We start from the raw sequence: 14,197 nt of genomic DNA, 5'->3' as shown, positions 1-14,197 counted from the left end.
TAGCAAAACAATATCTCAAAAAAGGGCTTATCCTTCAGGGAGAGAGAAAAGTCTAAGTTAACAGATGAACGAGCTAAACTGTTAAAATACTTCCCTGTTGGATGTTTTTTTTAACAGAAAGATGTTAAAATACTTTCGATTTCTGTGAAATTTCCTCTCTCCAATCAGATAAAAGTCCAGTGCAAAAAGGTTAAATGGTTTTGGCAAATTATATGTGCTGAGGTTGAAAATGTTCAATAAATAGAATGTTCAAAACCAATATCCACATATAAATTTAGAGCAGAGTCTGGTGTCTGTTTTCTCACCACTCATGGAACATAAAGCCTGGGACTCTTTCATGCAAAATGGAATTGGTGCACACATCAAACATTTTAAGTTGGGAGAAACTGGCTGGAATGATGTTCCACATCACATCAACAGATGTTCTATTGATCAACTTAATCCATTGTTTGATTCTGCAACAGAGTTACAACGCTCAGAATAATGTGTCCCCAAAATATGGTGTGATGCTCATTTCGCTGTGAGACGAAACATGGAGGCCATGTTAGTGGAAATGCAGACTTCATGAGACAGTGAATGAAATCAGCGGATGTGTCCTCAACCTTCAACGCCTCAGGTTTTTCAGACTTTTGCTGTTTTAACTTGTAGCTTCCCACCTTATGTGGAGGGGAAATGAAGAGACATGAGGTCTGCAGAACAACACAGGTTTAAAACTTGGAGGTTTTAGTTCCATTCACACAGCTTTCTATACTGTGAGCCTGAGAACATGTGAGGCAATGTTTACTGAGGACAGACACACAAACATGCACCTCTCCAAGAGGAGAACACATGAGTGGAGAAACAGTGGTGATGATGATGAAGGAAAATGTGATTAAACCAAGATGCAGAGGGTCACCTGCTGTGGTCTCCATGATCATGGCACGGAGAGGAACGGCTAAAAACAACAATCACATTGGGAGGCATTAAAAGTTGAGCAGAATCAGTTTGAAAAAAAAAAAAAAAAAACCGTGAGAGGAAAATCAGAGCAAGGAAGGAAAAGATTGTTGTTATAGAATTAAAAAGCATGTTTTCAGTCTTTATGTGCAAACTAATCTGAAGTGACCCAATTCCAATTTTTTGTCAAATTGGATTTTTTTGGGTGGTTGTTCACACTTCCAAATATAAGATGTTAATGATGAGTCTGAACAACTGCTACCATTAGCAGACGTAAGCGTGGATGCTAATGGTGGAGCATAGCTTACACATTAGCAACTGTTGTCTGACCGGAGCCAGCACAGTAATATCTCTCTCTCTCTCTTTCTCTCTCTCTCCCTCTCTCATCCTCTGAGCTCAGGTCCTCTACCAGAGGCCTGGGAGCTTCAGGTTCTCCTCCAGTATCTTGGCTGTGCCTAGAACTGCACATTTCTGGACTGAGATGTCTGATGTTGTTCCTGGGATCTGTTGTAGCCACTGCTCCAGTTTGGGGGTGACTGCCCCGAGGCCCCCGATGACCACAGGCACCACTGTGGTCTTCACCTTCCAGGTCTTTTCCAGTTCCTCTCTGAGGCCCTGGTATTTCTCCAGTTTCTCGTGCTCCTTTTTCCTGATGTTGTAGTCACTTGGTATTGCTACATCCACCACAACGGCTTTCCTCTGTTAATAGTGAATATTTAGAACCATGTCTGTGATTTGTGAAACTTTTATATCATTTGTGAAACTTCAAGAAAGGTTGATTTTACCACTTTAAATGTGTGTGTGTGTGTGTGTGTGTGTGTGTGTGTGTGTGTGTGTGTGTGTGTGTGTGTGGGTGTGTGTGTGTGTATATCAGTGACGTGTGGTGAGGTTCATTGCTGGTGAGGCACTGACTTATGACTTAGACACCATGCATGTTATTGAACCTACGGAAATTTCGCGCATGCATACAATGCTGGACGGCAAAAAGACTAATCTTTTACATGTCATCCATAGCCACATTAACTCAGTGAAGTGGCAGCTAGTGCAGTTAGCGAGAGGTTGCGCAATCCCAGGTGAGGCTCAGCTTCCTGCTGCCTCACCTGCTTCGCTTCTGAGCATTTGAATGGGAAAATGCGAAAATCCAGCGATTTTGAAGAAAAAACTAATCAGAATTGGTTAAGCTAAGTAAAAAATAGATACTTTATAGTACAAACCACAGGGTGAAAATAGCAATATAAATGATTTTATTATTATATATTATTTTTCCATGACGATAGGTGAGGCTCTGCCTCACCTGCCTCCCCTGACCGCACGTCACTGATATATATATATATATATATATATATATATATATATATATATATATATATATATATATATGTATGTATGAGCAAGAGGTGAAAACATGGTCAGTAGTAGCATCTGTTGGAATTCTACTACTAAAGTAACCCTAGGCAGAGGGGCTACATGCAAAGAATGTGGAAGGAATGGTAATGACATCCCCAGTAAACATTAACAGCCAAGCAACTAGTAGCTCAGTGTTCCAACATCCACAAATGGCAACTGCTGTCACAACTTGAGATTGACGAGGTACAACGCAGATGCTACGGCAAGAGGGAGAAGCCAGGATGCCAGGTCAGAGGGGAGTTAAGTACAACTCCCTGTCCAGAGATTGCGTATGTAGCCACAGTAATGAACGAACAATCAAAGCACCCAACCAGCTAAAGTTTACTCTCAATGGCAGGGTAATAACCGAACAGACCCACCAAGGCTGGAGACTGAACAATACTGGAAAACAACAACAACAATGCACAGTGGCTAACCTCTCTACGAGAGGACCACAGCAACCTCCCTGAACAAGCCCCGGTAACCATCACTGTGGCAGATGTCCAGGAAAGAGTCTCAGGTATGAAAAACTGGACAGCACCAGGACCTGACATGATTCATGCCTACTGGCTGAAGAAACTCACTGCCCTCTATGAGCAACTGGCAGCTCAGTCCAGCTGCTATAAAATGGGACTCACCCTGAATGGTTAACTGAAGGGTGCACAATCCTGATCCAGAAGAATCCATCAAAGGGTTCAGTCCCATCCAACTACTGACCAATAACCTGTCTCTCTACACCATATGGAAGCTCATATCAGACATCGTAGCGGCTAATATAAGTGGGCACATGGATAAATACATGAGCAAGGCACAGAAGGGCATCGGCATAAATAGCAGAGGAGCCAAACACCAACTCCTTGTAGACCCGTGTGAGGGTTCTCACAGTAACCAGCCAGAGAGACGCTGAATGGAATTCAAAAATAATCTTAATTTATTACAAAAAAGTTCAAAAATAATCAAACAATGAAGAATTGGGCCCAAAACTGAGGTCAACATAACAAACTACAACTCAGGTGTTAACACAAAAAACTCAAGCACAAAACTGACCTAACTAACAAGACATGAGGGGAACTTAAATAGTGGCTGATCAGACCACTGCTGACACACAAGGGGTAATTTAAACATGCAAAAACTTAAACAAATACAATACCAAATCTTTAAATTAAACAAACATTAGACTGAAACTACCAAATAGAAAAAGCATTAAAGAAATAGTCAAATTATATTAAAGAAAACCAAATTTCCCCATTCCCTGGCAAACAAATGGAACGGCCCGCTGAGGAGGTTTGCCAGCCATATAAGGACATCAATTAGCTGGAGCTTTTCTGTGACCCTCCAGGAGCAGCTCCAAAGGAAACTGGGAACTCAAAACAAATTAATTTGTTGCTTTCAACAAAAATATAAAGAACTGACAAATAAGGTTAACTAAATGTGTGCACTCCAAACAGTTAACCAAAAAAGTCAGACTAATGAAAATAATTAATAAAAATCTAAACTATTCACTAATTAATGTCTAAATTAATGTAAAGGATAAAACAAAAAATGATTACCCTTCAGGTCGGTGTGACAGTAGGGTCAGCTGTCACAACCCGACACACCAACCTGTGCACGGCTTGGATTGATTACAAGAAAGCCTATGATTCAATGCCACACACTTGGATCACTGAACATCAATAGGACTCTAAGAGCCTTCATTGCAAACTTGATGGGGCTGTGGAAAACCACCCTTGAAGCTAACTGCAAACCACTTGCACAAGTGTCCATCAAATGTGGCATATACCAAGGAGATGCTCTGTCCCCACTGCTGTTCTGCATAGGCCTGAACCCCAAATCATCAACAAGACTGGCTACGGATACCGACTCAAGAATGGGGCCACGATCAGTCACCTCCTCTACATGGATGACATCAAGCTGTACGCCAAGAGTGAGCGAGACATCGACTCACTGATCCACACCACCAGGATCTACAGCACTGACATTGGGATGTCATTCGGACTAGAGAAGTGTGGTTGGATGGTTACAAAGAGAGGGAAGGTCGTCCGCACAGAAGGGGTCTCAGTCCAAGAGGGAACAATAGCAGACATAGAGAACAGCTACAAGTACCTGGAAATACCACAAGAAAATGGCAACCTTGATGAGGTCACAAGGAAAGGAGCCACAGCCAAATACCTCCAACGAATAAGGCAAGTCCTGAGAAGCCAGCTCAATGACAAGAACAAGATCCGTGCAATAAACAGCTATGCCTTACCAGTAATCAGATACCCTGCCGGAATAATTAGCTGGCCAATGGAAGAGATGAAGGCCACGGATGTTAAGACTCGGAAGCTACTCACCATGCATGGAGGGTTCCACCCCAAATCCAGCACCCTGAGACTGTACACAAGCCGTAAGGAAGGAGGCAGAGGACTAGTGAGTGTGAGAGCCACTGTCCAGGATGAAACATCCAAGATACATAAATACATAGACGACAAAGCCTCATAGAGGCTCAGATCTACCACACCAGACAAGACCCAAGGTGTAGGTTGTGCAAGGAGGCCTCTGAGACAGTCCAGCACATAACAGTAGGGTGCAAGATGCTGGCAGGGAAAGCGTACATGGAACGACATAACCAAGTGGCGGGCATAGAGTACAGAAACATCTGTGCAGAATATGGACTGGAAGACCAGAGATCAAAGTGGGGAACACCCCCAAAGGTGGTGGAGAATGACCGAGCTAAGATCCTGTGGGACTTCCAGATCCAGACAGACAAAATGATAATGGCGAACCAACCGGACATTGTTATGGTATTCTAATAATCCAGTCCAGGTTTGAAGAGTCTAGGTGTTGTAGATTTGGAATTAGAGCAGTCCTCATGTGTCCAAGTTTAAAAAAAATAAGTGGTGAAATCGCCCTTTTTTGAAGTTTCACAAATCAGAAAAAGGTTTCACAAATCACAAACATGGTTTTAAATATTCTGCTATTAGAGCAGAATAATCCAGTCCAGGTTTGAAGAGTATAGGTGTTGTAGTTTTTAAACTAGAGTCGATTAAAGATGCGGAAGGTAGTGAAAAACTAGATGGAATCGCCCTTTAGCCATTTCCCGAATTGGAAGTTAGAATTGGAAACCAACTTCCGACTTAAGCTTTGTAGAAAACTCTGCATATTTAAGCTTTGGCCTGCACACTTGTATTTAACATGGAATGTTTGTGTCATTGTTAACAATATTGTCCAACACTGGAACTTCGCCTACCCTGAATGAATGGGACTGGAGGACAAAGCAATATTATCCAGGTTCTCTGTTCCCCAACTCAGTCTGTAGGAATCCCTCTCATTCTCCCTTGCAAGTGATGAAACCTAGAATCAAATAAGTATAATTAAAAATTACTCAGAACATTTGGAAAATTTCTCATGAGCCACCCATGGCACATTCCTTCACTAAGACTTGTGTTTGTCAGAGTTGGACCTGAACCACAAGACTTGTAGAACAATGTCCTTTGGGCAACACCAAATTCAAGACATTTAGCCAGAATGTGCTGCACCATAATTGGCTCTTTGGTAGCTGTTAATTTTGAGACAGTTACGTTAGAGTTGGTGTGACAGACACAGGACATGGACTCCTGGCTGTCACAGTCAAAGTCTAACCTTTAGCAAACTTTTCTTTGTCCTGATTAGTTTATTTTATGAAAAGCAGAAAGGTTTTGTCTGAAATACTTTTAACCAGTGGGAGTACCTTGTGACAGGTGAGCATCTCGTCCATCATACCATCATGTCTTGGAGAATAGTAGCTATGATGGGTGGGTGTGAAGGACCTGTCTGAACTGGAGCACAAAATATCAGAATAAACCATCAAACCAGTGAAGGTCAAGAACAGGGAAATTAATTTAGCTGAACAGAATTGGTAACTAACCCAACATTTAACACTAATCATTTCCAACACAAACAGCCATCAGTGTCCAATAACTGACTAGATCAGTTTGTGCAGCTGAGAGTTAGTTATTTCTGACCTGAGCTCCTAAATTCAATGAATATCACATTTAGAAACAAATGTCATTCGATGAAAGGTCTCAGCAAGACCAGACAGAGTGTAGGACTGGATGTTCCTCTGTTTGAAATACTGATGTTAGAGAGACCCTATGCTAATGCATCAGGCCTGAGTCAGAACATACCTTTGGACTCCACTATGGATGAGTGAGAAGGGATACATGAAGAGGAGAGAGACACAAAAGGATAGAGTGTTAGTTCTCTCAAGCTCAGGAAGAATGGAGTTTTTCATAAAGCTCTGTACAAAATTCTTCAGCCATCACTCATATGTTTATATTTTAGTGAAGTTTAATCAGCTGACCTAACTTCTGGGCATTGTCTGGTTTTGTTCTCCTTTTCAGCCCATTTTAACCAAAATGGGCAAAAATGAAGTACAACTTTGAGGTGAAAATAGCTGAGAATGAAAACCCCAACTTGTATTTTTGTGTATTGGCTTATGGTCAAATAGAAACCCTAACCTGACCATGTGAATGATTTATTTAGGTGTGCCCAAAGTCGGTCCTCGAGGGCCGGCATCCTGCATGTTTTAGTTCTCTCCCTGGTTTAGCACACCTGGCTCAAAGGATCCAGGTGTGTTAAACCTGGATCATTAGAAGGCCTAAGAAGAACAATTGACATGCTGAAAAGGTTATTACTACCACCAGGGAGAGAACTAAAACATGCAGGATGTCGGCCCTCGAGAACCGACTTTGGGCACCCCTGATTTAGAGGATGTATTTTTTTAGCCATGAGACTTACAATATCTCATTCAACACTGTTGTGTCTAAATAGCAGGCAGTTACGCATCAGATCAGATGCATGACCACTTTACCTGACTCCTTTCAATATTATTGTCTATATGTGGAAATTTCATGCACGCACACAATACTGGAGAGCAAAAAGGCTATTCTTTTACATGTCATCCATAGCTGCATTGACGTGGTAGAACAATTCTGTTAACTTAATAAAGTTATGGAGATGTAGGTATTATTCATTGAGTGTAGTGCATCACAACAAAGGAAAAATAATGCAGAAAAAACATTAAATAACACATGTTCTCTAGCAGGGTACTACATAAGGGACAACGGTAAAAACGTGTATGAACCTCTGAGCACAGATTTCTGTATTTCACCAATGGATTTTCACTTCACTGTATAATAGTTTTTGTCTGAGGTATGTTGTTCTAGCTGTAGATCAGTGAGGTTGTGTGGTGAAGCATTTGGTACCTCTCAGTGCGCGCCCCCTCTAGGCTGAAACGGAGGTAGTTCATCCCATCCAGGTATTGTCCTGGCAGGGAATCGTCTCCCAGTTCCTTGAGGTCTTCAGGCCTCAGATACTCTCCGCCGTCACCTGTCATTGTGTCATCACCTTCAGAAAAAAAAAAAAAGAGAGTCATTTTAAATCAAAACTGCTTTTAGGAGGAGTAAACATCTGCGGGTCAAAAATTATATGATGTTGCATGATGTTTCAATTTTTCCTGAACAGGTCATTGTTGAAAATGAGAAACTGTTTGCAACTTATCTGGTTAAATAACGATTATATACATTGATAATTAAAAGATGAAATGAGTTCAGTTTGACTTTTGTGATGAGTATATCATTTCAATCAATCAATCAATCAAATTTAATATGTATAGCACATTTCAGCAGCAAGGCATTTCAAAGTGTCATTAAAAACAAAAACACAGAGTCATATAACATTAAATAAACAATCAAAAAATAAAATAAAATAAATGAATAAAATAAAATTTTAAAAATATTAAAACTAGCACCCCTTTTCTAACCCTTTAGGACTTTAGGTGAAACACCATCAACTGGGACTCTAACCCATTTAAACTCAGTACTCTCAATGTTTAACTTCATCTTATGAAAATACAGTAGGACTGTTAGAATTTACTGAATTCCTTCCCTAATCAACTATATTGGCTGTCTTACACCAAACAAATCGCAGCAGCTCATGCACCTTGTGTCATCTGCAACACTGACGCAAAGCTCTACTACTACACTGCAAGGTCCACAAGATAAGGATTCAGGCATCATCACTAAGTTAAAGACTTCAGGGAAAAGTTTCACTAGCCTAAAATGGGGCTGCGGTTTACAGCAAACAATAATAAGTGACAAGCATCAAAAGCTTAAGGGCCACCATTTAGTATAGAAACTAAAGACTGTGAGAATTTTCTTATTCATAAATATTCATTTCTTGACATTCAGGCTTAAAGTAATTAAAAAGGCTAGTGTTTGAATGTTGAAGAATTATCTATAATTAATATCTAGTATCTAGAATTTGTTCTTTTTATGATGAGGGCTTACACTGGATGTTAACTAACTGGTATTACTCTTACTGTATTGATGGAATTGATAAACCAACTGGACAGACATCAAGCAATTGGACTAAATAAGTTTGGATCTGTAGACAAAGTGATTTGGTCTTTCTCAGGTTCTCTGGTGGAGACCTCTTAACCCCTTTACAATAGACATAAAATAGTCATTATTGTTTTAGGATGATGCTGAGATAAAATATTAATAGAAAATAATACTGTAATACACATTTAGAGTGACCATGGGTACGTAGGTGTTTTTAATGTAATAACTGTGGGTAGGAATCAGAGCTGTTTGTTTTGTAGAGAACCTTGATGACGTTTGTGCTTGTTTAAAATAGTACAATTAATGAAACTTGAACTGATTTGACCAGACCTTAATTAACACAAAGTTTCTAGAAATGTGTCTGAATACTAGTGATTTTGACTTCCACATAACTAAATAAAGCATGATTAGAATCTCAAAATCACTAGCTGCATTTCCATTAACCATAAAATTGCTCAAATTGAAAAACTCCCGTTCTTTAATAAGGAGTTTTTGTGCTAAGATAAGGTGGTTTTCCAGCCACATACAAGTGGATGTATTTCGCATAACTGCAATGGAAACCCTCTTTTCACATCACACACAAGTCATGTGATCAACAGCTCTACATTACCACTGGGGAAAATGACAAAGAAGACAACAGGAAGTGGTAGGAGGATGACAGTTTGTTTTTGTTTTTTCAGACAATGTCCAGCTGGCTCCATTAGAGCTCTCACAGCATCACACAGCTCATAAAAAGTTGCGTGTCATTTGAACATGTTGAATCCATAGCTCTTCTCTAAAATAACGCTGCATATGTTTGGGGAAACATATGCAGCGTTTCCCCAAAACGCTGCACACGTAAACATCCCCTAGTAGGCGGGGCTTGTCACTCAAAGACTGACTAAGATGCCGACGTCTCCTCTGATGGCTGATAGATGATGAGCGCTAGCACCATGGCTGAATTATGAATATATCTCATGATCGAATATATCTTATTGATCGCTGCCAAGAATTTTATGGACTTATGTGAAAAGCTTATTCACACATGATTTTAATTTCTTATTTAATGGAAACACCATAATTATGTTTTTTTTCTATATTAACAGAAAAAAAAAGAAAATTTGCATAGGTTGGTAATGGAAACGCAGCTGCTGCTCATTGTTTTTTTTGGGGTTTTTTTCTTTTTCTTTTGTTTAAGCAGGTAAGGCCTAAGAGGGAAGCTGCTGCAATAGAGAGGAATCAGACTACAGGTCCAGGTCTGCCTGAAAGCACATCAGGCCAACGGAACAAAAAAGAAACATACTGAAATAAGACCCAGATGTTCCCCTGCCCATAGTATGCCAGCTTCCTGAAAGGCAAAAGTATCAGAAGGCATAACATGTCAAAAACACTCTAAAGAAATCTAAAATCTGCAGTTAGAATAAATACAGCAGTTGATCAAATGTTATATTGATGTAAACAGGAAATAGAGATTGCTTTCTTCTGCTGGTTTGTGATTTGGGGGCAAATTTATGGTTGGATATTTGCTGCAATGAAAAAAGAAACCTAAATAATTTAAATGTTCAGTTAGTGGAACATCAGTGAACAGTGATGAGAAAATATCATGCAAATCATACAGAACCCTTAATTGTATAATGATATGCATTGGGGTGTAACAACACACAAAAATCATGGCTTGTGTTGAGAAATATTTAGGAAGCTTCAAAGGAATTTATTTCATTAAGTTTTAAAACTTAAAAACTAATCAAAAAAAAGTTGAAAGTAAAGACCTGATTGAAGATTTGGTTGACTTTTTTTTCCAACAAATGAAGTACTATAAGCAGACAGTGTCTGGCTCTTGTACTGTTTCTGTTTCTATGTTTGGCTGCAAAACACAGACTGCAAGAGAGAACAAGTTATTTCTTGTTCTCTCTTTTCATGTTTTGATTTAGATCAGCCTTTGCTTCTTTCATACTTCACATTAAACTTTTCTTAGCTATTTATGTTAGATCACCTTTATTAATATTCTTTATATTCATTCCTTTTAGAATTATGTTCTGCCTGCTCCCCAGTTTGTTTTCCTTGCCCTTCTATGCCATCTCTCTCTCTCTCTCTCCCTCAGCCTGCCTTCTACCGTCTTCTCACAGCTGCACCTGGTTTCTACTTAGCACTGCTCCATTGTTCTAGCAATCAAGCTCCCAGTATTTAACCTATTCTCTTTCACACATTCCTCACTAGTTTCTTCCATTAACCCTATGCCACTAGGTAGGTCTCTGTCTGTTTCCTGGCTCCCTGTGTGTTTCCTTCAAGTTTTGTAAGATGTAAGAGAAACCCTGTTTATGACACAGTGATAAGTAGAAACCATGAATAAACAGTCATTCGGTTCAATACTTCCGTCCCTCACTTCCAACGTCTGTCAGTGCCTCATTAGGTGACATAGTACTATGTCACCTAATGACACTATGCAACTTACTATGTCATTAAGTGACATACTTGCAATAGCCTGTAATCAATATGCCGAATAACAAAAAGTAACATATACTGTCATACATAAACAGAAAAATTCTTTACGAAACAGAGGGGAAATTATTGTGCATACCTTGCAATACTTTCATTCTTACAATTAAACTTTTACTAATTCTTTTAGAAAAATACTGTAAAATATTAAAAGTAGCACCATAAAATCAGTAATCTTGATTTTAGTGTAATTATTCTACTGGATTTGGGACTGAATTTGTTTTAAAAGTTGTCACCCCAGTTTCTATAGCAACAGATAGCAAAGTGCCTGGGGACTTACCTTCTTCATCTGATACATCCAGTACTTCAGTCATGGTTTCAGGCACATTCAGCTTGTGTTTCTCTGTCACCGTCTGCCCACAGAGGGGAAACATTTATTGTTGTTGACACATAACAGCCATAAGCCTCATGGTTTATTAGATAAAACTGCTTAAATTTGAACATCAATCCCATCTCAGTATACTGCTACAGCATAAATTGACTTATATTAATTACACTGATACAACTCCACAGAGTCTGGAGTAGACCCTAAACTTCCCTCAATCCAACTTTTGGTAATTGGAATAAAAACTGATGAAATAAAGATGCTGAAGCTGAAACAGAATCTAAAATATTTTGACCTTACAGAATAAAATCTTCACACCTAAGAAGTTCTCCATTTTTGGTCATATTACAACCACAGACTTCAGTGTATGTCTTGGGATGAAGGTGACAGATCGGCACAAAGTAGAGAATAACTGTGAAGTGGACGGAAAATGACATATGGTTTTCATGTTGTTGGTTTTTCTTTTTAACAAATTAAAATTTGGAAAGGATTTTCATGCATTAGTATTACATAGCAAATGAAGCTGCAAGTCTTTTTTATGGGTTAGGGTTAGGGCCAGGACTTGAACATGTGACAGCCGCGTTGAGGACTAAGACCTCGATGTGTGCGTTGTGCGCCACCACGGTGTGCCATTCTTCAACAGCTTTAAAGACTTTGAGAACCCTGTATCATTTTTCTTCCTTTTAACATCATGTTTGTTTAAGTGTAAATTCACTCAGAGATTTCTGCAGTGTTTGTGCCATACCGTAGTGGTGGTGATGGTCTCCTCAGTGACGACTCGCAATGTGTCCACCACAGAGATATAGCCCAGCCTCCGAGCTATACCCAGCGCAGTGTTTCCATTCTGGGGACAGGAAGTAGACTCCAGATGCCTGTATTTGCATTCAAGTTTGCATCTGCTTTCAGTGAGTATATACAAACCACAGTAATGGCGTTGGGCTTGGCCCCATACTGAAGCAAAACATTGATGATGTGTGTGTTTCCTTGCTGGGCAGCTTGATGAAGCGGAGTGTATCCACTCTGGGAAGGGAAATTGAATGATGATTGAGAAACGACTGACGCTGAATGCTCTGCAATAACTTCAGTTGCATCAGTACCTTTGTCTTGGCGTTAACACTGGCCCCGTTTTGAAGAAGGAAGTTCACCATCTTGACATTACCATAGTGACACGCTACAATTAGTGGGGTGTAGCCCAGCTATGGAAAAAATAAAAACATCTTATTTCTCCAATCAGGAATCATGGAAACATGAGTGTAAGGATTAAAACACATTTTGGATGCTGATATGGACAATTCAAAAGTCCAAACCTCACTATCTTAATTTTAATAGATTACCTAATTTTGAACAACACTTAATGTCCAGGGGGACACCAGAAATCAGTGGGGCCACAAAAAGTGCATGTAAAGGCTGTAAACTCAGTGACATTCAAATAATGTAAAAACTAGTCTGATTGTTATTAAATAATATCACGAGTTGTTGTCAGAATCTAAAAGTCCTTAGAACACCTTTGACTTTAACTGCACTGATAAATCGGCCCTTATTCCTTCATTTTAGGAGAGAGATACTAACATGAAGAACCAATTTTATGTACTGATCTCTAAAAATCAGCCACTGTCCCTTTTTTTTCTGCAGTGAGAGAGAGCAGACTGACCACCCGCAGCAGACTGATTTACATTAAATCAGAAAAATCAATATGTTTTACTCTTAAAAGTATCAAAGCATAAAATAATAAAAACAGCTAATGGAAAACAAAATTATCAAAAAAAAAAAAAAAGCCAGCTAAACTCTCTTCTTCGTGGTCTTTAATCTTTAGTTCACTGAGTGTCACTTTCTCTGTCAATTTAAAATCTTTCTGAAAATTATTCCAATCATTTGGGCAGCATATTTAACTGCTTTCTTTCCCAGGTCTTCCCTAACTCTTGGGACAAACATATGGGAAAAAGCCTGAGAACAAAGTCCATACCGGATGTCGGACTTAACTGTCAGCACAGTCAGATACATCAGAAGGAAAACCAGCACATTTGACTGACAACCAGCAGCTGCATATCAATGACAACAGTGAACACAATATCCACAGACATAAAACAAGTACAATGATATACCATTTTTTTAGATATTGTTCTGGTGAATTCATGAACAATTGTCCAAAAGAGACAGGAATGTTGTTGAAGTTAAATAATCTCAGATTTGTTGAGTGTACAAATAAATAAAAAAATAAACTGTTTTGGCTGTTTTGATTATTCCTGTTCTTGTCTCAAACCATAGAAGCCATTGGTGATAAAAAAAAAATAAAAAAAAACACCAGGAGAGGCAGCAGAAGGGAAAGATCACACTTTACAGCTATGTTCTGCATGACCATATCTATTAATCTGTATGATTTGATTAATCTTGTGGGGGTAAAAATAACCGAACAAAGATCAGTAACCAAAAGGTACTGGACTATGATCAGTAACAGTCAATACTTATCTTAAATGACTTCAGTCTGTATCAGAGACATGAAATCTGAAGTGGGGCATTAGTGCCTAATTGACAAAAGAGGAGAAATGAAACAGGAACTCCTTTCTCATACTTTAGTCTGGTGGTCCAAGTTGGCACCGTTCTTGGAGAGAATCTCAGCAACCGATACTCTGTCTTCTTGGGCTGCCAGATGGAGTGCGGTTAGGCCACTCTGCTTGAGCAAACAGAGAAGTAACATACAGAAGTGACACAATACAAA

General features: G+C 39.3%; 1 protein-coding gene across 1 annotated transcript in view; it reads right to left on the bottom strand.

Annotated features, from left to right (window-relative positions):
• ank2b (ankyrin 2b, neuronal) overlaps positions 1-14,197 on the bottom strand; it is a 118,170-nt gene that overhangs the window by 52,523 nt on the left and 51,450 nt on the right. Inside the window, exons 18-26 of the mRNA XM_088015971.1 lie at positions 14,051-14,149; positions 12,579-12,677; positions 12,403-12,501; positions 12,227-12,325; positions 11,437-11,509; positions 7,507-7,686; positions 6,029-6,234; positions 5,549-5,652; positions 896-934 (exon numbers count right to left, since the gene is read on the bottom strand). Of these exons, the coding sequence (XP_087872097.1) occupies positions 896-934; positions 5,549-5,652; positions 6,029-6,234; positions 7,507-7,686; positions 11,437-11,509; positions 12,227-12,325; positions 12,403-12,501; positions 12,579-12,677; positions 14,051-14,149 (998 nt within the window). The remainder of the gene's footprint in view (positions 1-895; positions 935-5,548; positions 5,653-6,028; positions 6,235-7,506; positions 7,687-11,436; positions 11,510-12,226; positions 12,326-12,402; positions 12,502-12,578; positions 12,678-14,050; positions 14,150-14,197) is intronic.

Source organism: Poecilia mexicana, unplaced genomic scaffold (genome assembly GCF_051168715.1).
Source record: "Poecilia mexicana isolate PSO_F unplaced genomic scaffold, ASM5116871v1 scaffold_18, whole genome shotgun sequence".
Taxonomy (NCBI): Eukaryota; Metazoa; Chordata; class Actinopteri; order Cyprinodontiformes; family Poeciliidae; genus Poecilia; species Poecilia mexicana.
The sequence above is the reverse complement of the archived record's forward strand: the minus strand, read 5'-3'. Positions and strand labels throughout refer to the sequence as shown.